The sequence below is a fragment of the Drosophila kikkawai genome, chromosome 3L, assembly GCF_030179895.1.
Source record: "Drosophila kikkawai strain 14028-0561.14 chromosome 3L, DkikHiC1v2, whole genome shotgun sequence".
Lineage (NCBI taxonomy): Eukaryota > Metazoa > Arthropoda > Insecta > Diptera > Drosophilidae > Drosophila > Drosophila kikkawai.
Window position 1 is genome coordinate 702,676 of NC_091730.1, and position 25,614 is coordinate 728,289.

The 25,614-nt window shown below is 42.0% G+C and overlaps 1 protein-coding gene and 3 non-coding genes across 4 annotated transcripts; all 4 read left to right on the plus strand.

Moving 5' to 3' along the window:
- The first annotated feature begins 2,382 nt into the window (after positions 1-2,382).
- ru (roughoid) lies at positions 2,383-21,145 on the plus strand. The gene is made up of 4 exons (XM_017172374.2): positions 2,383-2,605; positions 18,256-18,706; positions 19,968-20,352; positions 20,429-21,145. Exons 2-4 carry the CDS (start codon positions 18,434-18,436, stop codon positions 20,743-20,745), a joined length of 975 nt encoding a protein of 324 aa, XP_017027863.1. The 5' UTR covers positions 2,383-2,605; positions 18,256-18,433; the 3' UTR covers positions 20,746-21,145.
- TRNAE-CUC (transfer RNA glutamic acid (anticodon CUC)) lies at positions 13,237-13,308 on the plus strand. The gene has a single exon. It is a non-coding gene; the product is annotated as a tRNA-Glu (tRNA).
- Positions 13,634-13,705, plus strand: TRNAE-CUC (transfer RNA glutamic acid (anticodon CUC)). Its single transcript has one exon. It is a non-coding gene; the product is annotated as a tRNA-Glu (tRNA).
- On the plus strand, positions 13,942-14,013 carry TRNAE-CUC (transfer RNA glutamic acid (anticodon CUC)). The gene has a single exon. It is a non-coding gene; the product is annotated as a tRNA-Glu (tRNA).
- Positions 21,146-25,614: the final 4,469 nt, after the last annotated feature.

Sequence of the window (25,614 nt, forward strand, 5' to 3'; positions counted from 1 at the left end):
TCTCTTGCTGTCCTTCTCTTTGCATTTCCTCATCTCTTTCTTTGGCACGAGCAGTTAGGAAAGTAAACAATATAGCAGGTACAGTGAGAACTGTCTTCAGAGACAAGTTGTTGATACGTGGCATTTCTGATATTGATTATTGATTATAATAAATCTCATTGAATCCCGTAAAAAAAACTGATAAATACGTTGAAAAAAATTACTTTTAGAGCTCATTTGCTTGCTGAATTTATTATTTATTCGTTAGCTGTATCGAGGTCGCCCTGTATCAACTCCTCCAACTGCTCATGTTTCTTTGTTACTGTTATTCTGGCTGCCCATGTCGAACATCTGTTTTGATTCGCTCTGTCTCTGTCGCTCGCCCGCTTTAATCGCATTTTATTGGATTTTATTTTGCGTGCGTTAAATCGCCTAATCGTCTTTCCCCCCTCCCCATACCCCCCTCCCTCCCATCCCTTGGCCCACTCTCGTCGACGTACTTTTTTCGGCTTATCCGCGCATTTTGCATAAATCGCTTTTCGCCTTTGCTTTTTCGTCTGCTGTTTGAATTTGTTTGATTTTGAGGCTCCTTGTTGTTTTTGTTATTTTTATTGTACTTTTTCTTTGCGCAATATTTTCACCTTGTTTTTGTATGTAGTATTTTTGGTTTTATGATTTTTTCTTTGTTTTCCTTTCATTTTCTTTTTATATGTACTTTTTTTTGCTCCTCCGAGGGACGGCAATTAAGCCAAAAGAAAAAAATAAATGGGCGAGAGTGGAAATGAGCAGCGAAAAAATATACAAAACAAGATAAATAATAACAACTTAAAAAAAGTGTCTTTTTTCGCCAATGCAATTTTTATGAGCAAATGTTTTTCTTGTGTTTTCTTTATTTTCTTCTGTTTTTTTAACGACTCGACATAAAAATTGGATTGGATTGAGAGTGTTTTCTTTCGCGGCGGCGTTAGAAAAACACACAAGAAATTAATTATAAGCTCTTTAAGAGCCTTTAAATAATTGAAAAGAGTTAATTTGGCACCTAGATTTTATAACTCTTATTAAAGTTAAATCAGCTTCAAATATTGCTTTAAATTCCTACAGCAATTAAGAAAGTGATTGAGCTCACAGCAGCACCCACATACTATCGGGTTCGGGAAATCCCTAGACCCCCGTTCAACTGCCACTTAATTCCGCTTGAAATCTACGCAGATTTTAGAGCGCCCCTCATCAGCTGTCAGACATCTTTGATGAAGATATTTCTGCAATTGTTCGGGTTTTCTTTTTTTTTTCTCCCAGTTGTTATTTCTTCTCGAAATTGTGTTCGATATGTTAACAAGTCGCGGGACAATAGAGAGCTGGCTCTCCGTCCCCGGAGATTCCAGAGATAGCCCACATAAGTGAGTGTATCTCTGGGGCCTCGTGGTATCTTGTATCGCGCATATCTGTATCTGATGAATGCACCTTTTGACACCCAATAAACAAGGCGAAAAACAGCAGCTGAGTTCAAAGTGATTCGATTTCAACGGTTGTTTTTTTCTATACTTTGGGAGGAGGCAAGCGAGTGCTAATCGAGAGGGAAAGTAGTTAAATTGATGCTAATATGATGCTATATGTAATTGGAGTTAATCTATAAGGTATTTGAATTTCAAATTATAATTAATAATGTTGTACAAATTTGACTAGTTCTTTAACTTTTTAAGTTTAACAGAAATAAAATTAAATTTTTAAATAATCCCAAACGATTTTCCTTGTTTATTTTCCTTATTTCAAAAACATATCAATTAAAGCTAATTGAAAAAGTGAAAATACAAAGCTGGTATAGGAAACAGAGCCGAGGATAAGACGTTCGTTTGGGAGGACCTTGCGGGGGTTGTGCTAACTTAATGACCAACTTGTTAATTACTGTTACCCCCGGCGGCTGCATCTCCGTCGAGCACCTGCAGCTGCCGCTAAATGTCGATGGACTCCTTTTCGGTTTACCGTTCCACGAAGGTACAGAAAGCAAAAAGGAAACAAAAGGAAGAAATAAGCTAAAAGCCACGACAAAGGAAAACTTGGCAACGCTTTCGAACCTCGAACATGTTTGCTGCACCTGGCCAAAAGCCGGGGGTACGAGTCAAGGGGTTTATTTCAGTTTTTTTTCTTTCTTTCCGTTTCGGTTTCTGTTGGTGTTACCTTGGCCAGCCGGAGCCGGCTTTTCGAAAGGGGTGAAAATGTAATAAAACACAACTAACACTGGCGCACAAAGCACTACACTACACACGGGTTAACCCTCGCGAGGAGGAACCCCTCCTGGCCCGGCCCGGCCCGGCACTTTGCGAATCTATAAAAGTATCGGGCCGCATAAAAAACGAGCTCAGTTGTGAACGGTACTTTGTAACGGCAACCGGCGGAACACGCGCGCCACTAACAGTTCGGAAAAACATATAGAGGAATATCCGAGGAAAGCTCAGGGGAAAACTATAGCAACACTTTATTTCGTATTGCCAAAAAAGAAAGAAAGAAAATGTATTACTAGGATTTACCAGGAGAAGCTGCATCTCTTCGCAACCCCTACAACTTGTGAGCCGCCCCTCGAATGTCCTGAACAAGTCAACACATCTATTTAGACCATCCTCCCAGATCGGTAAGTCATAACACTTTGCCACCCCATCACTTCTATAGCTCAGTCTCGGAAAAATCCCCATGAAAACATCAACACAAAAAAAAAAAAGAATAAATCCATCGGCTTAAAAGTTGCAAAACTCAATGCCAAAAAGCTGAACGTATTTGACTGGAGTGTATGCACTGGGAAAAAACTACTGCTTAAGTTAAGAAATTAGAAATAGATTTTAAAATTGAAGAGAAAGGCTTTACAGCTGTTTCAGAAGGCAGGATGATTACAAAGACATGGCAAGGGTTGCAGTTGGAGACGAAGCAAAGCTTTTGATTGTTTAGATTAAAATTGTTCAATTGTAACAAATAAATATTAGAATAGAATAGCTGAAACTATACCAAATATAATGCTTAATCGAATTTCCAATTTCCCTCTGGTCTAAGGACCCCTTTTATTTCCCAGTGCATACAAATCTGCATTTGTCAGTGCAGCAGCAGCTTCAGCATCGGTATCTGTGTCTGCTTTGTATCTTCTGGGTTGTAAAAACATCTGTGCTTGTCGTTCGCCATCCGTATTAGTGGCTGTGACTGTGACTATAGCTCTGGCTTTCGCCCTGGCACCCTTGCCCTTTGGAATGTCCAGCTGCATTTCCTTTTGCCACCCACCTTACTCGCATTGCGTATACGCAGTGTTTGCCCTGATTTGTAGGATAGCGAGTAAAACGCGAATTACATCGAGCTGTCAGCAAATGGAAACCACTTTTCTCCCCCTAATATATAAACTGAGTGTGTATAGTATAGAGACTGTGGCTGTGGGCTGCCCTGCTCCATATTTCTCGATATCTTTTGTGGGGATCTTGGACAAGTGCTACTTCTGTTGGCCAACTTCTTGGCCACTGGCGCAGACAGTCGCTCGATGTCTTTTGTCTTGATTTTTTTTTTTCAGTAAATAAAAATAAGAAGCACAAATCGAAGAAACATGGGAGACGTGAGTGCGTGTAGGCAGAGGAGTGGCCAACGATCGATGGAGAGGTTGGCTGTCTAAAAAAGTAGAGCCGCCGCCGCTGGAGCTACTGCTCCACGTGGGAGGGACGGGCACCCAGCTCAAGTCCCAGTTTGGACACCAACCAAGTTTGGCTCACTTTTGTTTACACTCTTGCCATGATTTATTTACGCAGTCTGCAGTCTTCCCTCCCCCAAAGTATTTCATTCAATCGAAACGATGCGAATTTTATTCACTTTTCACTACGAAAAGTTTTCCCCAATGAAGAAGATACGCATTCGGAGTCGGTTTCTGGCTTCATAAATCATAGACGCACTCAATGACGTTGCCTTGGGCTTCTGCCTCTCTGGCTGAGTTTTTTGTGTCGCCTTTTTTTTCGGCTTCTCGCTTTTTGTACATTGTTTATTGTCGAGTGCAATGGAAAATACGAAAAAATTAATGCGTTGGCTATTTTTAAAAAAATCATACGCAATGCATTTTAATTTTTCTGTCGGCTCTCGTTCATTTTTTGTTTGTAAATAAACGTTTTTTTTTAATTGTGTCAAGTTTGCTTTTTTACAACAAGCCAGAGAGATGGGTTGAGCGGGGCAAGAAGACCCAAAGACCTGGTTTCTTAATGGCTTAGTTTTGTTTACCGATTTTTGGGTTACTTTTCCTTTGTGGAAAACTTATGAACAACAAGCGATACAAGTAAAAGTTTTCTAAGGCAAGGGGGAGCAGTATCTGGAGCTCGAAATTAAGATCACCATAAAACTTGCAAAACTTTAATTACTATTTATACTTCCTCCGCCCCCGCCACTTCCTTCCTCTGAACTTCTGACTGACTTTTGGCATTAAATCCATCAAGCGATTTGTATTTCTCTCAAATGTGAACTTTCAAGGCGAGAGATTTCAGCGCAAAGTCAAGAGTTTATAGTATTTAATCATTCTTAAGGCCCCCCGCCAACCCCCTTCTGCCCTTCGGACCACCACCTTTGACCTTCATTAGTGTCAGACCCTCTCGCATTCGCATTAATCTAAGCAGACAGTCCGGACTGAGCTGCCAAGACAATGGCTCAGTCAGGCAGTAGTTTGTAGTTTGTATTCTGGTTAAGCCCGGCCAGAGATGCAGATACAGATACAAATACAGATACATGTACTTTGGCAAAACGCACCCAAATCAGAGCAGTTTATGTGCCTGAGATATTAAGACAAACTTGAGAACAATGAGCTGACAGCAGAGTAATAAAAATCCAACTAAAATCATACATCCTTCAGCAAGAGCCCTTCTAAATTTTATAGATGCATAGATACATGGTATCCACATCCATAAGATACCGCGCTCACACGATACAGAGCCAATAAATTAAGTGCCATTTTATATGCTGATGAAACTTAATAAATTCCACTAAATTCCACTGACGAATTGTGTAACCATTTGAGGTTGAAACGCCGCCAGAAGTTACACTTCGCCCCCGTCCGAGCAGCTGCCACGCCTCCTCCTTTTCAGTGGCGCCGCGGAGTCTCAGGGCGACACAAACAACACACAAAAGACTTCAAGTGGCGTGTGTGTTGTTGCACAAAACCGAAGCGAAAAGTCCGAAAAAACAACGGAAAACTGAAGGAAAAACCTTCGCGGCGGAAAAATAAAACAAAAAAAAAGAAGCAGAGCAACGATGTGAAAAGTTGAATGCCTAACAAGTTGAAACACGCTGAAAATGCGAAGAAAAAAAAATAAAAAACAACAACCCGTCGCACAACAAATAAATAAAAGAAAAACAAAAGCCCAAAGATGGAGCACCCAGCAACAATAATAACAAGAACAATGACTTGGAAAATGTGGAAATGTCTTGGGAACCTTGCAAAATGGATGAAGCGAAGCTGTCGCTGCTTTGTTGCTTTGCTTTGCTGCTCTGCTGCTTGGCCGCCGCTGCAGTTTGTTGAATTAGATAAAAGTTTAGGAAATGTTTATGCCAAAACTAAGGGCGCAGATGAATAGGGCGCAGGAAGTTTCCCTTTTTCCGGCCAAGAATACTCTGATGAAGTTGCCATGGCTGTGATGGCCGGCAAAAAACCCAAGAAAAATGGTTTTCTAGGTTCAGAAACTTGAGCAGTTCGAACAGCTCAAAGAAACTGCAAGTAATGTGAAGTTATTGGAGGGGAAAAATTCCTTAAAAATCGGATTTAGGTGTAATAATATTTAAATTAATAAAATTAATTATATTTTATATTTTAATAATTTTTTAAATTGTTAAACAAGATTGAATTGTTAAAAATCTAAAATGTGTATCAGCATATTATATATTTATTTAAGTTTTCAATTATTTAAATACCTAGACAACCATTTTTGTAAACGTAATAAATTTTTAAAATTGTTTTCTCTATTAAATAATTGTTTTATATAAAAGTTATTGTAATTAAATCAAAGCCAACTCTCTTATAAACATTTCCAGGGTACCCCCTTCTTAGTGCTAACCTTTTTTCCTTAAAAAAATATATATACATAGTTAGGGGAAATGGCAAAGGTAAAGGTAGGATAAGGTGCTCTCTGGCAAATGGCAGGCGGAAATGCACCGAAAATAAATGTGGGTAAAAATACCAAGAAAAAATGTGTGCTGCATGTGGCGACTTCTACTTCTACTTCAGCCTTCTTGCAGGTTGTCTGCACGTAAATACATATATTTCACACCGAAATCTCAGAGGGGGGGACAGGGGGCTAAAAATGCCTAACCAGCGCAATAAGCAAATGCAAATGCAAATGCGAAATATGAATCACAAGAATCAGCGGCGAAAAGCACACAGCCAAAGCCAAAGCCACAGCCAGCCAAGGGAACTCCGCACACTCATCGCTTATCGGTGATTTCCCCCGCCTTTTGGCTCACCTGCCACAGCCCCCACCTGTCTCGGCACATTCATTCATCAATGCTCTGTTCGACTGAGGTGAAAATTTCGAGCGCGCGCCCGCGAAACGCCGGAAAATAAAAAAAAGAGGGAGAAAAGGCAGAACAAAAAGGTAAGAAGCGAAAGAAGAGCGGGCCAAGATAAGACAACAAAGATTCTCGAGCTGGCGATAAACAAAAACAAAACAAATTGGCAACAGCAACAACAAATATCTACAGCAACGAAAAAGTGCAAAAGAAAAAGTACTGCAATGCAAACTGCAAACAAACAAGCAGAGAGAATGCATCCCACAGTTACAGATACATTTGCAGATACAGTGTGGCCACCCCTGGGGGTATCTTTAGGATTCTTTGTGGAAGCTCTATTTTGGGGAGTTTCTTACAATGGAAAAAGAGTATCTAATGGTCAAAATAATTATAATTTGAAGAACAAATAAGATAACTACAAGTAACACTTTCTTCCCAATTCCAAGTTCCTAAAAATTCATCAGTAAAAGATTTCAGAAAATCCGTTAACTGGTTCTAGTTGAATATCTTCTGCGAAATCTGAGATATTCACGCTTCCAGAAGAGATGTAAAAATCAGATACAGCCGCTTACAAGACAGTAAACGCTCTCATCACTGGGAGATTAATCATTTCCGCTGTGCTACTTATCGAATAAAAATGTCTAAAATAAATAAATAAAATAAGCAAGTAAGTCTTTTACTCAATGAATGACCACTGTGGGCCTGCCGGCTGCAACACTTACGTGTGAAACGACACTAAACCGTCTCAACAAATTCTGTTGATACTGCAGCCAAAAAATAAAGAAAAAAAATAAAAATCAAAGCGCATAAATCTGGCGAAAAGTGAAACGGAACCCCGCCAGGGTCGCCGCATTCTATTAGAGAACCGAATCGAGCCAGAGGTGAGTCAGGCCCACGCAATGCGAACGAACACCTGAAATCCGCCAAACGATAAGAGACTCAGGCTCAGGTGAGGAGGGATTTGGATTCCGGAGGGGGGCCCAAAACGGGTTTCTCGCGAAGCGTGGGTCCGCGTCTTTGACGTCAGCAATTGAAGTTGGTCTTTGTAGTTGACAACTAACAGATATCAGAGCCGAGCTATTGACACAATTTGTATATAACACGGATAGGGGGTATTTCCTATGATCACAGAAAAAAAAGATACGCTTTCAGCAAATATTTGCAAGCGGAACAGTTTTTAGGCATTTAATTCATTAAATCTGAACTGAACAACATTTTATTTAATTAACATTTATTTCTAATTCCATTACTCAGCTACCATTTCGGGGAAATAAATGTCCAGGGAAACTATCCCCAAGATAGTTTCCACTAAATCAGTTTAAATCATTTTAAAAATCACACTTTCCACCCCAAAATAAATGAAAACTCCTACTCCTACCGACATTAGTGGCCTTTAATTGGAGAGAGCAATGGAAATGCAATTGAAATCAGTGTCCTCATCCAGTATTTATGACAGAATTAAGGCAAAATCACGGACAAACCAAATGCAAATCGCTTACAAAGAGTTATCACAGCTATTTGGGTTATTATTGCACATTGACAGAATGTGAAAAACGCATGAGCATGAGCTTCAGCAAACAAAAAAGGAAAACAGCAAAGTGGAAAAACCAAAAAGTGAGGGAAAAGCACACAAAAATGCACAGAAAATGGCACAAAAAGATGCAAAAAAACATTGAATACTCAGATGAGAAATGAAATATTCTGGCAATTAAACAACAAACGGCAGAAATTGTGCTGGTCGCCAGCCGTGTGTGTGTTTTTTATTCATATATATTTATATATTTTGTTCTGTTTGGTTCTTGTTTAATTTTAATGTTTTCAACCGCAACACGGAATTATGCGGATTTACAAACGGCCGCGACGGCGGTGGCGGTGCAAAATATTTATAATTAAAACAGTACTACTCGTCGCAGGCACGGCCACCCATGGCTAGTTGCCACCGATGATCGATTCCCGCGAGCTGCATCCGACAGATACGCTACTAGCGGATGCCCGAGCAATCTGCATCTGCAAATGACCGCGGCGAAAGGCGAAGAAAGCGGGGGGAGACGGCGGGGCGCAAAGTGAGAGCGTTGCACAGTTAACTCAATTAACTTATAAAATGTAAACTATGTGCCTCAGACTCGGACTCGGACTCAGCTTCAGTCCCAGCAGCTCCCAGACGAAGCGAAAGATCCAACAACAAGCTCAGTGAGCTAAACGGCAACGGTGATTAACTTTTGTCCATCTATAGCTACGTCAGCGATGACAGCGTGACTCACGAGGGCAAATAAGATATTTCTTATATTTATTTAACACTAAAAAAGTACCCTCTAAATACCTTATTCATAGAATTTATGGTTCTTGATATGGCTATCCTAAGGAAAACATAGATAAATGTTCAGGGAAATATTTTTTAGGTGAGAAAATAATTTTAATTTATTTTAAAGACCAGGCTAAAAGACTTTAAAAGCTGCGCTAACCAAGAGATAAACTTTCCAATAAATTCAAAACACACAGATTAATGTTCAGTTAATTTGTTTAGTTAATTTGTTCAGTTTTAATTTAAAGGTGCCAACATAGTTAAATTCGTTTAACGAGTCGCTCTAACCTGAGGTTAATCTTCCTATTCAATTATATAGAACCCAAGGAATTTCATCTCATGGTATGCCTACCTCTCGAAAGCTCAGAAAAACTTAGACCAAGTCTTCCTACTGCTACACCTGCTCATCTCTAGCCAATTGCCAGCTTCAAGCCCATGCCCATGGCTTTCCATATGTAGATGCGTGCGAAGAGATACGTGAGTGTATCTACAAGCTACAAGTTACGCTTTGCAGACTCGCGTACTCACCTGAGCGCGAATAATTACCACGCCAAGAAAGGGGGCGATGCGCGGGGTGAGCCGAGCCAGCGATGGGGACAGGGACAGGCAGGTTGGGAGATAGGGAACAGGGGACAGATAGGCGCCGCCGCTTTCGTCCAAAGAAGAGTAGAGGCGGTCCAGGGGCGGATCGGACCCACTGACTCTGCGGCAACAATGTTGGCCAATGTTGGGCCAGTGAATGTCTCGACGAGGAAGCGAATGTAGATCGCTCAAGGGGGATATATGAATATATATACACTTAAAAACAAAACTATAAAATAAAATTTAAATGCTGAAAGAAATACTAATCTTACAGTTTTATACGATTCTTACATTTATGAACTAAGAAGTCTAAAGCAATAGCCTTCATTCATTCTCAATTATTTCTCTCACTGCATCTACGATCTAGAGGAAACAGGTGGGTCATCGGTGGGTCGAGGGCAGCGCCAGCGGTGCTAATGTGGTTATGAACGCCAGTTGGCGGGTCAAGACTTGGCAGTCTCTTGGAAGTTCAGGCCCGGAGACGTCGCTAATCGAAATGTGATAATCAGGGCGGGGCAAAGTCCGGTTCATTGAGCTCCCAAAGGTCGGTGGAGGGGGGAAATCGGGGTGTGAACCGCATTTGCACCCGTCTTCTTCTTCTTCTCAGCTAACAGCTATTGAACTCATTAAAGGCCCAACGCTTTTGCTCAAAGTTAGCGATTTTCTCGGCTTGTGGAAAGTTGCAGGAAAAATAGATCGATGGAGCTTGGGAAAACTTGAACACACTGGCGAAATCATGAGGGAAAAATTAATGACAATATTTATTGGAAATGCCTAAGGCAGGTGTAAGTTTGAACTTATATTTTCGATCACTGAATTAATCAGTTAATAGTCATTTATAAAACAAATCCTTTTAGAAAATGAAGACTTCAAACTTTATATATCTTTCCTGCCTTGCTCACAATTTCCTTGCCCCAATAAAAAACTGCTAAGTATAAGTCTAAGCTGTCTCATTTTAGTGCATTCCTCAGTGGCTTCCTCCAAGTTGTTCCTTCCTCGGTTCCTTCCTGCTTTTATTTGTCCCTGGCTCCCAGAGAGAACAAAAAAAAAATGCGAGAACAAAGGGCTTGTCAGGCCATTTCCATTTTCATTTCCATTTTCATTTCCATTACCGTGCGAATTTCCCCCTCTCCTTTGTTTCTTATTAACATTTGCCAGTACTGCACCCACTCCGCGCGAGCATAATTGCCTTTTGATGTTGGTCATGCTGCTGCTGGCCACTACTCCGCCTCCTTGGACCAGTTAAAGCTACATTAATTGTTATGATTTACAATGAGAAAAATCATAAATTAATTATTCATGGGGCAGCAAACAAGGCAGGAGGAGGAGCAAGCAAGCAGCAGCCCCGCGGTAAATTCCTGCCCTGGGTCAATGTTCCGCCGTCCTGGGTAAGGGGCAATTTCCGCAGAGTTTCCTTCCTTCAAATCGAAATCGGAATTGGAATCGGAGGCCGTGAGCCATCAGCATCCAATTAGCTAACGGAACTACGTGCAAATCGTTGCATCTCCGACCGACCGTTCGAGAGAGCAGCGGCGAAAGATACTTTTGTATCTGAGTATCTGGCGGTAAAAGCGGGTTAATTGATGGCTTTTGCATTAAATTGCCTCACTCGACACAATCAGCCAAGGCGGAGAAAGAGGGCAATTGACCCGTTCGTATCTTTGTATCTTTGCATAGAAGTTAATTATCACAGTGTCTCGCAGAGAGTTCGTGCTGCAATTTCCATAGATATTTATTAGATCGGAGTGCTTCGAAATTCTCAAGCTATAAATCAAGCTCCAAATCGAGTGATCTCACAGTGCCATCTGCTGAGCATACGTATATATAGCTTTTATATATATCTGCACAGCGCAGAAATATGGCTTATTAAAATAATTACATTGAAAGTTCAAATCTAAGATTTATATTTAAGAATATTTTCGATATTTTGTGATTAACAGAAGTGTATACATTTTTGGAAAGATTTTTAGGCAATTTTAATCAAAGATATTCCAAAAATATATATTTAAAAATATTATTTTTTCCCTCTCTTGTTTCTCTGCCTGTGTGTGTGGTGGGTGGCTTATGGGATTCTCCTTCGTCTAGACTGTGTCTCCTCGCTGGGCCACGCACTTTAATCGGCTGCGTGCTTAATTTATTGATATGTCATCGTCTGGCAGCCCAGCAACCAAGACCTCACCCACCTCCACCTCCCTCCCCCTCTATTTTATTTAGATTCTCCTTGACAATCTTCAATGCGGCGGCCTCGTGCCAAAGTGTTTGTCATTTCCTCCATGGCATTCCACGAATACTTGGGGCTCGTGGTCTTTGGATTTCAGTTGTAGTTTGCGTTTTCGTTTCGATTTCGATTTCCTTTTCGATTTTGTTGCCATATTACGAAATTGGCCTCCCCTTTTGGGCTTTGTCGGGAATGTTTAATTTCCAAACTAACTGAAACTTTAGCCACCCCGATTTGATTCGATTCGATTCGAACATACTTTTGCCCCGTTTGCGTGATTCATTCTTTCATATTTTTCGGTTGTTCCGTTTCTTTTTCCTTGATTATACATATGTACGAACGTACGAGCATTATGCTTGTCTGGTTTCATTTTTAGTTTTTTTTTTTCATTTTTTTCGCTTTATTATTATTCTTGTATTTTCCTATATTTCCGTGTGAACTTCCGTTTTGGCCTCTCTTTCTGCAGCTTGGACTCCCTTCCGAAAAAGGCAAAAGTTTTGGAACGTGTTTGAAATATTGATAGCGAAATGAGCAGGGACCAGCAACGACAACCTACACTCGAATATGATTCCAAATGCACACAGAAAAATTTGGTTAATGTTTTAAAAATATCCTTAACTCGTTATTCTAATGAAAAATTGCTCAATATTTATTAACATATTATTTTAAATCAATAGTTTATTATATGAAGTACATATTACGATATATATTCTCTAATAAAGCCACTTTTTGCTTTTCTTATATTCAGACTGAATTTTTCCCCAGTGCACTGTTCACCCACTTGGACCTTGCACCATCGGTGGTTGCAGGCAACACCTACTGCAGTAGCAGTGGATGTCGCCGTCGCAGTCCAAAGTTGTCCAAACGCAGCCCCTTTCCCTCACTCAGTTCCCTCCATTCCCAGTGTCTGTCTGCCGTTGGTCTGTCTCTGCCTCTGCCTCTGCCTCCTCCTTTCTTCCGCTTTGTGGTTGCTGTTCGCTGTCTGCTTTGGGCAAGCAGAGTGGCAGCCAGTGTGGAGTGTAGGGTTGTGCAGGGCTGGTTTGCAGTGGTGTGGTTGGGCGTGTGACCTCTCCCACCACCACCTTCCCCCTTCCCCCGTGTCGGCGGAGTGCCCCCTTTTACGGCGGCATTAGACAATAACTGGTAATAATCGTTGAACCGTAAAATAAACATGGATACCTGGTGCACTTGTTTAGGCAGCAACAACAGCAGCAGCAGCAGTGGTCAGGTGGCTCAGGTGGCACAGGTACTCAGTGGTGGTGTCTTTGTCGCTGCAGGTGATTAAGTCTGTCCGTCGTCCAACGTGCAACGTCTGCCGGACGTTAACTGATTTGTGCATTGACGCGAAGTCGTAGAAATATACGAAAAGGCATAAATACTATAGCATGGAGACGAAACGAGACAGCCGAAGAATTGCGGTTTTCCACAGATCCACAGATTGACTAGTTATTCCAATCAGATTCGATCCATTGGTAATTTACATTCGTCATCGTGCTTGGTCTTTCGCCGTGAGCAAATCTCTGATTCAGTGGCTAAATATAGCCACCGATCAAAATAAATCTCCAAAAACAAATCCAAAGAGCATCGAGCATCGAAACGATCATGTTGGGCGCCCAACTAAAGTTTGCTTCTCGCTCGCCACGTAGACAACTCCCATATTGTCTAGTGGTTAGGATATCCGGCTCTCACCCGGAAGGCCCGGGTTCAATTCCCGGTATGGGAAACAATTGCGGATAATTTTTTAATATTATTTGTGTTTTTCTTTTTAATATAATTTGTAATTTTTATTAAAAAGTTTGCTTAATTATTGTTGTTTTGAGATCTTGACCATTTTCTAAGCTCACTCTCGTCATAAGATGATTTTTCGAAATTATAATCCATGCAAATGTATCTAAGCAAAAGTTTCGAGTTTTGTCGATACATTATTTACTTATTATTAATTATATTCATAATTTATAAAGATTTTCTAAGTTTAATATTTTTGATTTCCAAGCAACTGGCTTGTTTATAAGAAAACCTTAAAGAACAATTGCCTGGACTTAATCAAGTCCCATATTGTCTAGTGGTTAGGATATCCGGCTCTCACCCGGAAGGCCCGGGTTCAATTCCCGGTATGGGAAACAAGCAGGACGAATGTTTTTTTTTTAGCATTTAAGATAACATTCTTTTATGTTGATCTTTTTAAAGTCCCTTTTGAAGACAACATGTAATAGAGGATATTAATTTTCTTTATTCAACAGAAGAATCAATAATTTTGTAATGTCAACTTATGTTTTTAGTTTTAAAATTATATCCACCTATATTTAGGACTTGGCAGATACAGTGAGAAAAATTGTGACCTGTAGATCTTACCAAGTCCCATATTGTCTAGTGGTTAGGATATCCGGCTCTCACCCGGAAGGCCCGGGTTCGATTCCCGGTATGGGAAACTTTTTCGCCCTAGTTTATCTGCCCTCTGTTATTCTAACCACATTTTTCAGTCCTCTTGACTTTGTTTTTTGTGGACCACCTACGAATTGGGCAGTCCAAAGAAATTCCGTTCCGTTTGCTGTTCTAAATCTAAGAAATCTCGTCTCGACATCAAGAGCAGCTTCTGCTCCATTCTTCTGTTGAAATTGCGCAAACAACAATGGCCATGGAAGCTATCTCTCTTGTGGTTTAAATTTTATGTTGAACGTTTTATGGTCCAAAGGGGGGGGGGGGGCCGTCTGCCGGGTAAGGGCAAGTGTTTCACACAGTAAACACAAGTTAATGAAATTAAAACGTAAGCAGCAGCAGACACACACAAAAACGCAATAAACACAAAAGAAATTACAATTAAATTGAAAGCCCAAAGAGAAAGACCAACCAGCCGCTCCTCACTCCCCGGCCACTGCAGCTTGACATGCAATCCGAATGGAAATGAACTTTGAAGCCCTCGCGGCCTGCGTGGGTCGTCTTGGTGGGCTGTACTCCCCAGCCCAGCTCCTCGGCTCCTCAGTTTCCCAGTTTCTGGGCTTGAGAACTTCAAGTTGCCGGCTATCGCGATGCTCCACTTGCCCCCCTCTTCGCATTTTTCTCCAGCGGATGGCGTGCGCGACTTTTAATCGCATTCGTTTCAATTGTTGGAATTTTATTGTGAAACCGGCTAAGACTTTGGGCGTCAAAGCCTGCCTTCCAGCCACCCCATTCGCCCAGCTTTCCACGTACAAAAATATATATCTTTCATAACGCTTCATTATCGGTCTCCCCACATATCTCAAATGCGAAAAGAAACCTTTGAAGAAATTAAAAAAACAAAAAAAAAAAAGTGAAAACCTTTCCCAGAGATGATGATGGGTCACAGTGAAAGGCCTTCATGGATGAACACTGTGCAGCAGGAAAATATTAAAAAATATCGATTGTATAATATCAATATTAGTAATAATGTATTATAATATATAATCATCTCGGAAATTCTAAAAATATCGATAAAGCCCTCTAAGAAGCATAAAAGAAAAGGAATTAATAACTATTAATATTAATTTATAATCATCTTGGAAATTCCAAAAAACTATCTATTAAGACTTCTTGAAAATCATAAAAAAAGAAATTAATCAATAACTGATAAAATTGATTATAAACAATTTATTAACCATTGGCATTGGTAAACGAAAATTTTTTTAAATCCTGGTAAAAACATAAAAAAAAGGTTCAGAATGTTCGAACTTTCAGTCTTGTTTTTGGCATTTTCTTATTTATTTATTAGGTAATTCAATATATAATATCCCCAACAATTCCCTCGGTGTATAGATTGCACATAACTTTTTTCTTTGATCCCATCGTAACCCTGCGTAAGAGCCACCCACCTGGTAAACATTTTTCAATTATAGTTTTATAATAATTTTCTCGTCATTGTTGGTGTACGAGTGGTAGTAGTTCGTGTTCATTGTCTGTTCGTTTTTGTTATTGTAGCGTTTTGTTAATGTAACTTTCTTCGTTATTCTTTCACTTTTTGACCCGCCCACTGGCGAGCTGTGGGGCTGCCAACTTGTTTTTCATAACTTTTGCTCTCGACCCAAGGCATTTAAGCCGCATTGTAATTATATATTTTTTCAGTACATTTCTCTGCTATCGCCACTTCTTTGGGTGGTGGGGCTGGTGCACCCTGCGGCTTCAGTAATTAAATTTGTTTTTTTGTCTCTGCTTCCCCTTTAATTTTCCAATTGCAACTCCGTATTTGCCCTCGGGAGGAAATCTTTTTCCCTTCCATTTCCCAGAAATTGTATAATAATTTTAAATGTGTTTCAGCCAATTTAGTTTGCCCATTGAACTGCATAAATCAATAAAGACAAGTACCTCAAAAAATGGTTGGGAGACACACCGAAACACACACACATATGTACAAATATATATATTTGATAAACTAAAGAAAGTTGGGGGAGCGAGCAAATAACGCAAACACAAATAGTCGTCAGCATTATGTAAATGAAATGTTTGCCCAATGCAAACACAAAATGCGGTCGGACGACTAAGGAAATCTAGAACAGCAGCTCAAGGAGCTCACTGCAAAAATATATATTGGATAAAGCAATTACCACCCAAGGTTGGGCAAATAAAAGCGATATGTTTGGCAAGGTAAAATATGTAAATAGCTTAAATAGCAGCTAACAAAAATAGTAATTGGAAAATATGTAAATGGCCCAAGATGCCTGCCTGGCTGACACTTTCATTAACATTTATATCTTAGCAGAAAGGATAATGGCTAAGAGCTTCTGTGGCCTTTAATTGCATTTAAATACATAATTCTTAATGGGAAATTTCTTAATAAACTTGAGATTTTTTTTAAAATTATTTTCCATATTAAATGATTGTTTAATAAGTCTGTTTAAGTTCAAACTCTCTACGATTTTCTCCGTGTATCAAGAAAAATAGTAAAATTATTGGTAGAGCTACGAGCTGCCAAGGAGGTTCCTTGGTTGGTTGGCTTGCATAATCAACCTCAACGGCGAGTTGAACTTCGATTTTTGCCTTTGCCAAATGAGCCAAGCAGGAAGGCAAACAACCAGGGCCAGAAGAAGAGGAGCGAGCAGGGAGGGAGTGGAGCACCGACCGGCACACAGAGGAAGTTCGATGTTTGTTTCAAGGATATTGTGCGTTTCAGTGTCCTGCACACGAACGAACAAGTTGCGTGCCAAGGACAACACGGCAAAGCCGAAAAGCACACACACAAAAAGCAGCAGACCAAGTTGAAAAAAACCAACCGAAGCTACCAGGAATCGATGTTTAAGGACATTAAGGATACACCTGTCGATATTTTTACAGTTTTTGGCATGCGCCTGCCCCTCGGTTTGGGTTCCATTAACCAGTTTGCCAGTTGTGTGCTTGCCAGGATCATTAAGGGGAAGACCAAGAGCAACACTTCCGTCTGCGAAACTCGTTTTTGGGCAACAAACAACACAACTCGGAGGTATGCACGAGGACAACACGACACAGGACCTTTACTCCACCAATATTCCTGTTGTTTTGGGCCAAAGGTAATCACCATTAAAACTCATTACCAAGAGCAACTGCACAGCACTACAACACAAGCGAGGAGAACGCAGGTGGGCAGTCTGCCAGAAGGGAACAGGACGGACACGTCATGGGACCCCCGAAGTGTAAGCAGTCCGGAAAACACCAAAAAACATAAACTAGGCAAAACCAAAACATGCACATAAAGTAGCGAGCCAAGAGACCATTGTACTAGTCAGGATAATAAAAGGAAATACAGGCTGAATATAATGAATAAGTTTACCCATTTCCTCAAATTATAATTCTATAAAACTTCCTGGTAAAGGTTTTCCATTTTCCAAAAATGATTCCTACATTTAATAACCCAAAGTTTCTTGCAATTTTTATTTCAATAAACTACATTTTCGATTCGTCCCACAAACGAACAAGTTATTACTCAATTTTTTACGCTCTTTCTCGAAATTTAATTTCAAGATTTACGATCATAGGCCTGACTGGCTTTATATCCTTCTCGAAAAGCCATGGCTTATTGCAAAATGCCACTTGGCCATTCTTTTGACTTGGCCTGACGCCTTACACTTCGAATAAGAATTCGGAATTCCGTCTTAGTCTCGGGTTCTCTGAACACTTTCGGGGTTGCATTTTGGCCTCCTTGCTTTCTTTCATTTGCTTTTGGTGCTGCGCCGCAGCGGAAATAAATTTGCAAAAAAAGAAATAAATTCTCTCGACTCTTTTATGGCCGTCTAGGGCCATTAAAAAGGGGGGAATCAGCCGGGTGGGAGATGGGAGAGGCCTGGGATAAAGACCTGAATGATGGCGCCTCTGGCGATGTCGAATGTTGAATAAAGTCGTCGCCGTCGTCTGCCAGAAATTGCGCTGCAGTTGTCGTCGTGTCGCAGTGAGACAGGAGACAGGAGGCGCTGAAGTAGAGACAACCTTGAGCTAATTTGGCCATAGCCAGCACCGCATAATCTCCTCCAGCAGGCAGAAAAAATTATTGGGAATTACAACAAATTAATCGTAAATAACAAATTAATTTATATAAAATTCTGGATAGTTTTTCTTTAACTTTTAATTTGTTTGTCAGGCCAAGTTGTAGACTCTAAAATAGTTTAAATATATAACAAGTCCTCTAAGAAATATTAATCATTCAGATTTAGCAATTTCTTCAAGTGTAATTTTGCTTGTTTCCTTCCAGGAGGCCGTCACCGGGGCCAGACAGCAGCATTCCGCTCATCTCACCATGACAGAAGCCATCTCCGTCGTCGCCTCCGCCGCCGGTTCAGTTGCTCCTGCTAAGTGGGGCACCGTCACAAGGCAGACGCCCCAAAAATAGAAGCCCCCATAGACAGGAGGAGGAGAAAAGGCACAGGGAGATGCCGCCCAGTACCGTCTTGCAAATGCCGCCAGCTCCGTCATCCTCATCGTCAGCATCACAATCCGGCCTGGTGCTGGGCGTCTACTGTGACCAGCTGATGGCGGCGACGGCGCCGCATCCGTTGCAGCGAATATCCGGAGCAGCAGCGGCCTCCAAATGGGGGAACAGCAGCAGCCACAAGGAGAAGCATCTGGTCGAGGGGGCGGTCGTCGCTATGTCTTCCAAGTGGATGCCGCCGCCTGTTTTCATTGTCCTGGCCTCGCTCTTGGAGGTGAGTTAGTGGGTTTTTTGGGGCGCCCCAAATGTGACCGCTTTTTAATGCGATTACACACACCCGAGAGGGTTGATTGAGGGTCGTAAAAAGCTACATTTTGGGGTGAAGAAGGTTGCCATGACATCGCTGAAAGGCACAACATTCTGGCCACATTCTGGTGGCGTTTAATTGCCGCCAAATCGAAGTTCCGCCGTTGCAACCCTTGTGGGGATTGGAGACGTTGTAAAGGCCAACCTCTGATCTTTTATGTCTGTTGGCAATTACTTATTATAAGATAAGACTTATGGGGATTATGGGGATTACCTCTTTATTATTATTATTGGCAAAAGGTTTTGCCTTGGTTGCTTTCTGTTAGTTTGAGTTTTTTAGGTTTCTCAAGAACTTCACCAACCTTCAATAAATTCCAATTTTAATTACAGCTTTTTGTATCTAAAACCTATTGTGTACTTTTTTTTTTTGTAATACATTTCAGTTCAATTTCCACTGCTCTCCCTAGTATATAGTACTTGGTCTTGCAGTCACGTCTGCCCTGGGGGGCGGGGCCTTGTCTCGAGCTAAACGAGATGGCCATCGAAGAGGGTTGTTTGCCCGGCCATAACAAAGATGCTGTATCATATTTCAGCCCCATTCCTGCCCCCCAATGAACCCAAGAAACAAGAGTATCGCTTCTCTGGTCGATCTGGTCCAGCAATTGACTTTTAAGGCAAACAAATTGCCGACAGGGCAACACACACACAGACACAAACTGAATACTTATCCCAAGGCCCAGGCCCATCCCAATGCATTTGTAAATGGAAGTTGGCTTCCGGTTAAAGGATATACGAGAAGCCGGGACACACACAGAGAGTGCGTGCAAAAAATCCAACACGTCTACGATTTGTTTTCCGCGTCTGGCTTTTTGCACAGACTGGACGCCGCCAACAGAAGGAGAAGGGGAGTCAGGATGGGGGAGAAAATGGGGAGGAAAAGGAATGAAACCCAAGGGTTCTGGGGGGGAGAATTGATGGCGACGTCTCGTCGCTGTCTGCTGGCAGTCTGCGCCTTTGGGGGGTTGCTTCTGCCGCCCTTTCCCGTCTCAGCTTTCTGTGGGTTTGATGATTTTATTGCTGCCTTTCCTTACTTCCTTCTACTGGAGAATGAATAAGGGGTTCCCCCTTGGACTAAAAAGATTACTTGGTTCGCATAGCCTTTAATTACAAAATTAAACCTGAAAAATAAGAAATAATTTATACTTTCTCTCCTTGATTTATCCCCCAAGATCGCTGTCTTTCTAAGCGTGGGGTTTGAACCACCGGAGGACTCCCTGTTGGTTTATCGTCCCGACCAGCGCCTCCAATTGTGGCGGTTCTTTAGCTATGCCCTGCTCCATGCCAGCTGGCGGCACTTGGGCTTCAATGTGCTCACCCAGCTGCTCTTTGGCCTGCCCCTGGAGCTAGTCCACGGATCTCTGCGTACTGGAATCATCTATATGGCGGGAGTCTTGGCTGGGTCACTGGGCACCTCGGTGGTGGACTCGGAGGTGTATCTGGTGGGCGCCAGTGGCGGAGTCTATGCCCTGCTGGCCGCCCAATTGGTCAGCATCTTGCTTAATTTTGGACAGCTGCGGCAAGGAGTTTTGCAGCTGATGGCCGTGATTGTGTTTGGTGAGTATTCTATTCTGGAGGGGAGGTGTCCTTACCACTAACCTTCAAGTGAAATATTCTCCCCTTTTACTCCTAGTTTTCTGCGATCTGGGCTATTCCTTTTACACCCGGCAACTGGAAGTGCAGCATTTGCAGACACGGCCCTCAGTCTCTTATATTGCTCATATGACGGGAGCCCTGGCCGGGATCAGTGTGGGCCTGCTGCTTCTCCGGCAGCTAGATGGAGGACTGCGTCCACGTCCCCTCCGTTGGCTGGCCCTGGGCGTGTGGTGTCTGTTCAGTGCCTTTGGTGTAGCCTTCAACCTGGTCAACACAGTCACAGCCCAGCTGCTGGCAGAGGAGGAGGGTCAGGTGATCCGTCAGCACCTGATGCATGACCTCGGAATGGGGTGAGAAGAAGCCCAAGACTGCAAGGCTTTAGTCTAGTCACTAGTCGGTAAGACCTATCCCCCAGGAAGGACAGTGTGCTCAAAGGAACGTATATAACATATCGAATATATACTGATATCCCTGCTCAAAATACTCTTAGCCCGTAAGTCCCAACTTGTATCTTATGCCAATGCCAAAGGAGTGCGGAGAAGGAGGAGAGTTGCTCAAAGGCCTTTCAAGAACTGAGCCTGGCTCACATCAAAGACTTAGGATCGGGTTTGTGTCGCTATCTGACCGAAGATGGACACTCGTCCATCCGGTTGCCTACTTAGTTGTAATGCCAAACCAGAGCTTAAAGACAGATTTAAATATATATAACTTCATTATGAAAAATAAAAGAGAAGAAATCGCTCAATAAATTATCTAACTGAAAAATAATTGTGTGATTTAAAGAATATTTTCCAGTGGCAAGAAAATCAGAGGTAAGCTTAAGAGTTACTGCAGTTATTCATCTTATATTAAGAATATTTCAAACCTTCTCTTTTGCTTAATGAACTCATTATAATACTCATTTCCAAGATAAATCATCACAGTGTACCAATCCATTCAAAACCACTCCAGCCTGAGGTAAAGCCCGTGCCAAAAATCACTGGCAATTCTACAATTTTGGTGCAACTGCCGCAATCAATAGGCCAACATTTTGAGGGGCAGCGCGAAATTGGACAACGCCAGAAATTAATAGCAAACAAAAACAGAAATTAGCCACCGGCTTTTGGACATTGTTCTGTGTTCTCTGGCAGTGGCATTACCCCATCAAGTGGTGGTGGTGGTGGTGTTGTTGGCCTCATTAGGTCCACGGTTTTGGATTTCGCCGTGGCCGAAAAATGAAATTGTAAACTTGGCTGTATTGGTAATTCAATAGCCGGCAGCAAGCTCTGCGCACTGCGCCACCCAACAAACAGAGCGCATTTTGATGAGACATTGATGGTTCAATCGAACAGCCAAAACCACCCAGCCAGCTGAGCCAATTTAGCAGCCATCAGAGCCGGGAAAGAAGAGTGATCTCCGATAGCCAGAGGATCACCTTCTCGTTAAGTCGTCACCAGGATTCGTTGGGCATCGACCATTGGATCTCGTCCAGGCCAAAGACGTCCACTGACAGTTGACAACAAATATTTCTGACGTTAAATGCGGCTGAATGGCTCCTTTGAGCCCTCAGACTTTCGTCAATGAAAGAGTCTGGGCATCATTGAGATGCTACACACAGAGAAATAAGTGTGTGTGTAAGGCAAAATCTAATAAAACATTTTAACAGAAGACAATTTTTAAATAATAATATACAAAAAAGTCCAAAATAAAGCCTTTTTTGGCCATATCTTTTAGATCAGTTCCAGTTAAAGTTTCAACTGAATTTTGCCATAAGTAAACCTAAAATTAAACTCTCTTAACTGACACATTAAAAACCCCTAGAAACTTGTCAAGATTAAGTGCCATTCGTGGCCTATTTCTCCAAGTGCTCCAGTTGGAATTGAAGCAGCTGAATCCTCGGCAGCCGACTTGCTCATTTCACTAATTTAATGAAGACCTTCTTGCGAGAAAGGCGGCGAGGGGGACAGGTCCATTGTCTCTCCGATACTCTCACCCGAGCAGAGGACCAAGTCTCCCCGGCAGATTGATGAGCTTCGGCTGCAGGCTGCGGTTGGGTCTGGGCGGCTTTTAAAACTCCAGACGGAAAGGGGAGGACCTGCATCAATAATTTGTGTCCGCTGTTGAAAATAATTGACCAAGTTTGTCTGTTTGCGGTTGTGGCATTTAATCTACTTGCAGCTGAAGTTGCCGGCTCCGAAAGCGTCAACTGAGAACAGAGAACTGAAAGCCAAACTGCAGCAGCAGCAGCTGCCTTTCTGAGCAAGAGGACGAGAAACGACAAAAAAAGGCCAGGTCCCAATCCTTGGCTTCCTCCTCTTTGGCCTGCACTTGGCGTAATTGAAATAATTTTAAGTGAAAAATCTGCATTCAAAAAATATTTCAGCGCACACACAAATGTCAGCGAGGCACAAGGAGGAGGAGACAAAATTCCAGGAGCAAGCAGGATGGGCTGTGAATCGAAGTTCAGAACTGGGAAGCTTGGAAAAGATAGTGATTGAGTGAATTCTCTAAATAAAAAATATTTAAATATTTATTTTAAGTCTAGTATACAATCAAGTCTAATAAAATATATAATAAAATATTAAAATAAAGGCTATAATCTATCAATGATATTAATTTTAGCTACCTCAAATCTAAGATTGGACTATCTGTATCATTGTGTCTATAAAGCTTTTTGTTTAGAAATCTTAATACAAGAAATAAAATAAAAATTCATTCAAGATATATATTATTTGACCAACTGATCCTGGCAACCCATATACCTAACCCCTACAGTTCAGCGACTTCTTACAGTCCAGCTCTCTGACCAAGTGCAGACGCAGAAATTTACATGCGCCAATTTCCAGGGGACACGGCACAAAAAAAGAGTCAACAGTTTGCAGCTTTTGCTGCCGAGCCCCGAACATAATCCTGGGCATTAAGGCAAATTGCGGCATCTGCTCCAGCAGCGGCATTTGGGGGATGGATCGCGGGAAAGGGCGGCACCCGAAGGGGGCAGCAGCATTTCGGATCGATCATTGGGAGCCCACCGTAATTTGCTTAATTCGACGCTCAGCTACAGTCAGTCCCGGGCCGAGATGTGCCCCAGCACGAGGCTGCCACTCGTCGATCGACTGATGACGAGGATGATCCTCCTACCCGGCGGGGCCAACGACAGTGCCAATCCCCGCCTGATTCCGCTCAGGCGGCGGCGGCTTCCTCAGCGGCAGCCTCAATTTGCCAAGTGCCTCGGCTGCCCTCGGGGGCAATTTGGAGCTGAGTTTTTATAGCATTTTTTTTTTAGTTCGTTTCAACAATTTTTGCTCGCTTATTTTTTCGGGTGACTGTAATTTTTTTCGGCTGGATATTAAGTGACTGTTCACCCTGGATGGATGCACCACTGTCATCCCGGAGTGTCACAGTTTTTCTACCCCTTTGGGGAGCAGTTAAATTTGATATAAAAATGGCCAGGAAAAAGGGAAACAAATGCCATATGCATGTCCTTTCAATCGATAAACAACAGAGCAACCTTCTCTCTCGGTTGGAAGCTCCATGAATTTATCAGAAAAATATCTGCATAAATTCTTGTTTTGGCATTTCTCCCATCAATTCTAATTCATATTCTGTTCCCTGGCAATGGAAACAACTCGATCCGGAGTGCAAGTGACAGCAACTGGGGCAGGGATTTCGTATTTGCACAACTTGTGAAATGTCAGCTGGAGGCCAAAGCAAATGCATAAATATTATAATTCGATAATATTCGGGTCAATCAATGGTGTACACCATTTGGTTATGTTGTGGCTCAGACTTTGGATTGTATACCGAGTCAAAAATGAATGCATTTCAATTAGAATCTGTTCAAATTGACATCTTTTTTGTACTCCTGCAACGCCATTAAAATGCTTTTCATAGTTAATATATGAAAACAAGAAGCTAAATTATTTAGGAGAGTTTATTTAGGATAAGATTTGTGATAAGATAAGATTAAAACACATGGCCTTTATTTAAAATTAGGCCCCAAAGTACCTTGAGGCACTTATTACATTATTATTGTAATAATAAATGCTTTTTCCAAGTTTTAATATTTTTTTTTAGCAGTTTAAGTTATAGTTTAAGCATCACTTATACCATACATTTATTTATACGTTCTTCCCATTATCGAAACTATTTTAAAGATAATCACGATTAGACTTTCTCTTTGGTAATTCCCCCCCTCAGAGCTCGCGTTAATTTCATTAATCCCGATCTCATTGCACCTCTCTGAGGGGAGAAGAGGGAGACTCATTAAATCTCAACTCGCCCCCTGGCTCATAATTCAGCTCAATATAAATCTGTTAACAAAACGCTTAATCCGCTTTGTGCGCCTTATTTATGGCCATTTGATGGCGCATTATCGCATCAGGCACATGGCACCCGTCAGGCTCTGACTCTGACTCTGGCTCTGGCCCTCGACTCTCCTCCTCTCTGTCCCTCCCAGATGGCGCGTCTCATAATTGGATTCGTCACAGCTTCCCCCGAAGCACCACCATCTCCCCCAGGATCCTCCATGGCCATAAATCGCGGGCTGCTTGAAATGCAAATTTTCGGGACTGCGACTGCAGCTTGTTGAAGTCAGAGCAGTATCATCGGCAGGGCATCAAAGTGGCAGCCAAATGTTTCGCCTGCTGCTGCCCAATTAACGCTGGCGAGGAGCCGGAGCTGGAACCAGGGCAGCGGCAATCAGAGTTCACTTGAACACCTCGCAATTAAGCCCCGCGAAAAGTGCGTCGTGGTGGCTCAGAGTGCGGGTGGAGTAAAAACAAGAAAGCCAGCACGAAGCAGTTCCATGTTCGGGCTCGCATCCTCGCTGCAGGCTGCTGTGCTTGTTGTCGATGGCCAACAAAGGATAATCCAGCAGCAGCAGCAGCAGCCAGGTGAGACTCCCTCTTCCCGGGCTGCACCCACTTTTTGGCCACCAAAAGTCACTACTGGCGATGGTGTCAGTTGACAGCCACCGCTAAACATTTACCAGAGAGAAAAGCAGCCCACGCAGGAGTCAGGGAGTTTAACCGATGGTTTAGTGCCCTGACATCCAGTTGGAATATATCCTCTCAAATATTACATTTTATATTTAACAGACAGTTAATTTTCCTGAAAGTCAGTTAAAAGATATTAGGATGCCTAATAGTTGAGTTTATTAATTAATCATTGATCATAACTCTTTGTCAAGTTAAAATCAAGAAAAAACCTTTCTAACTACATAAAATATTTCACAAGTTCCTAATA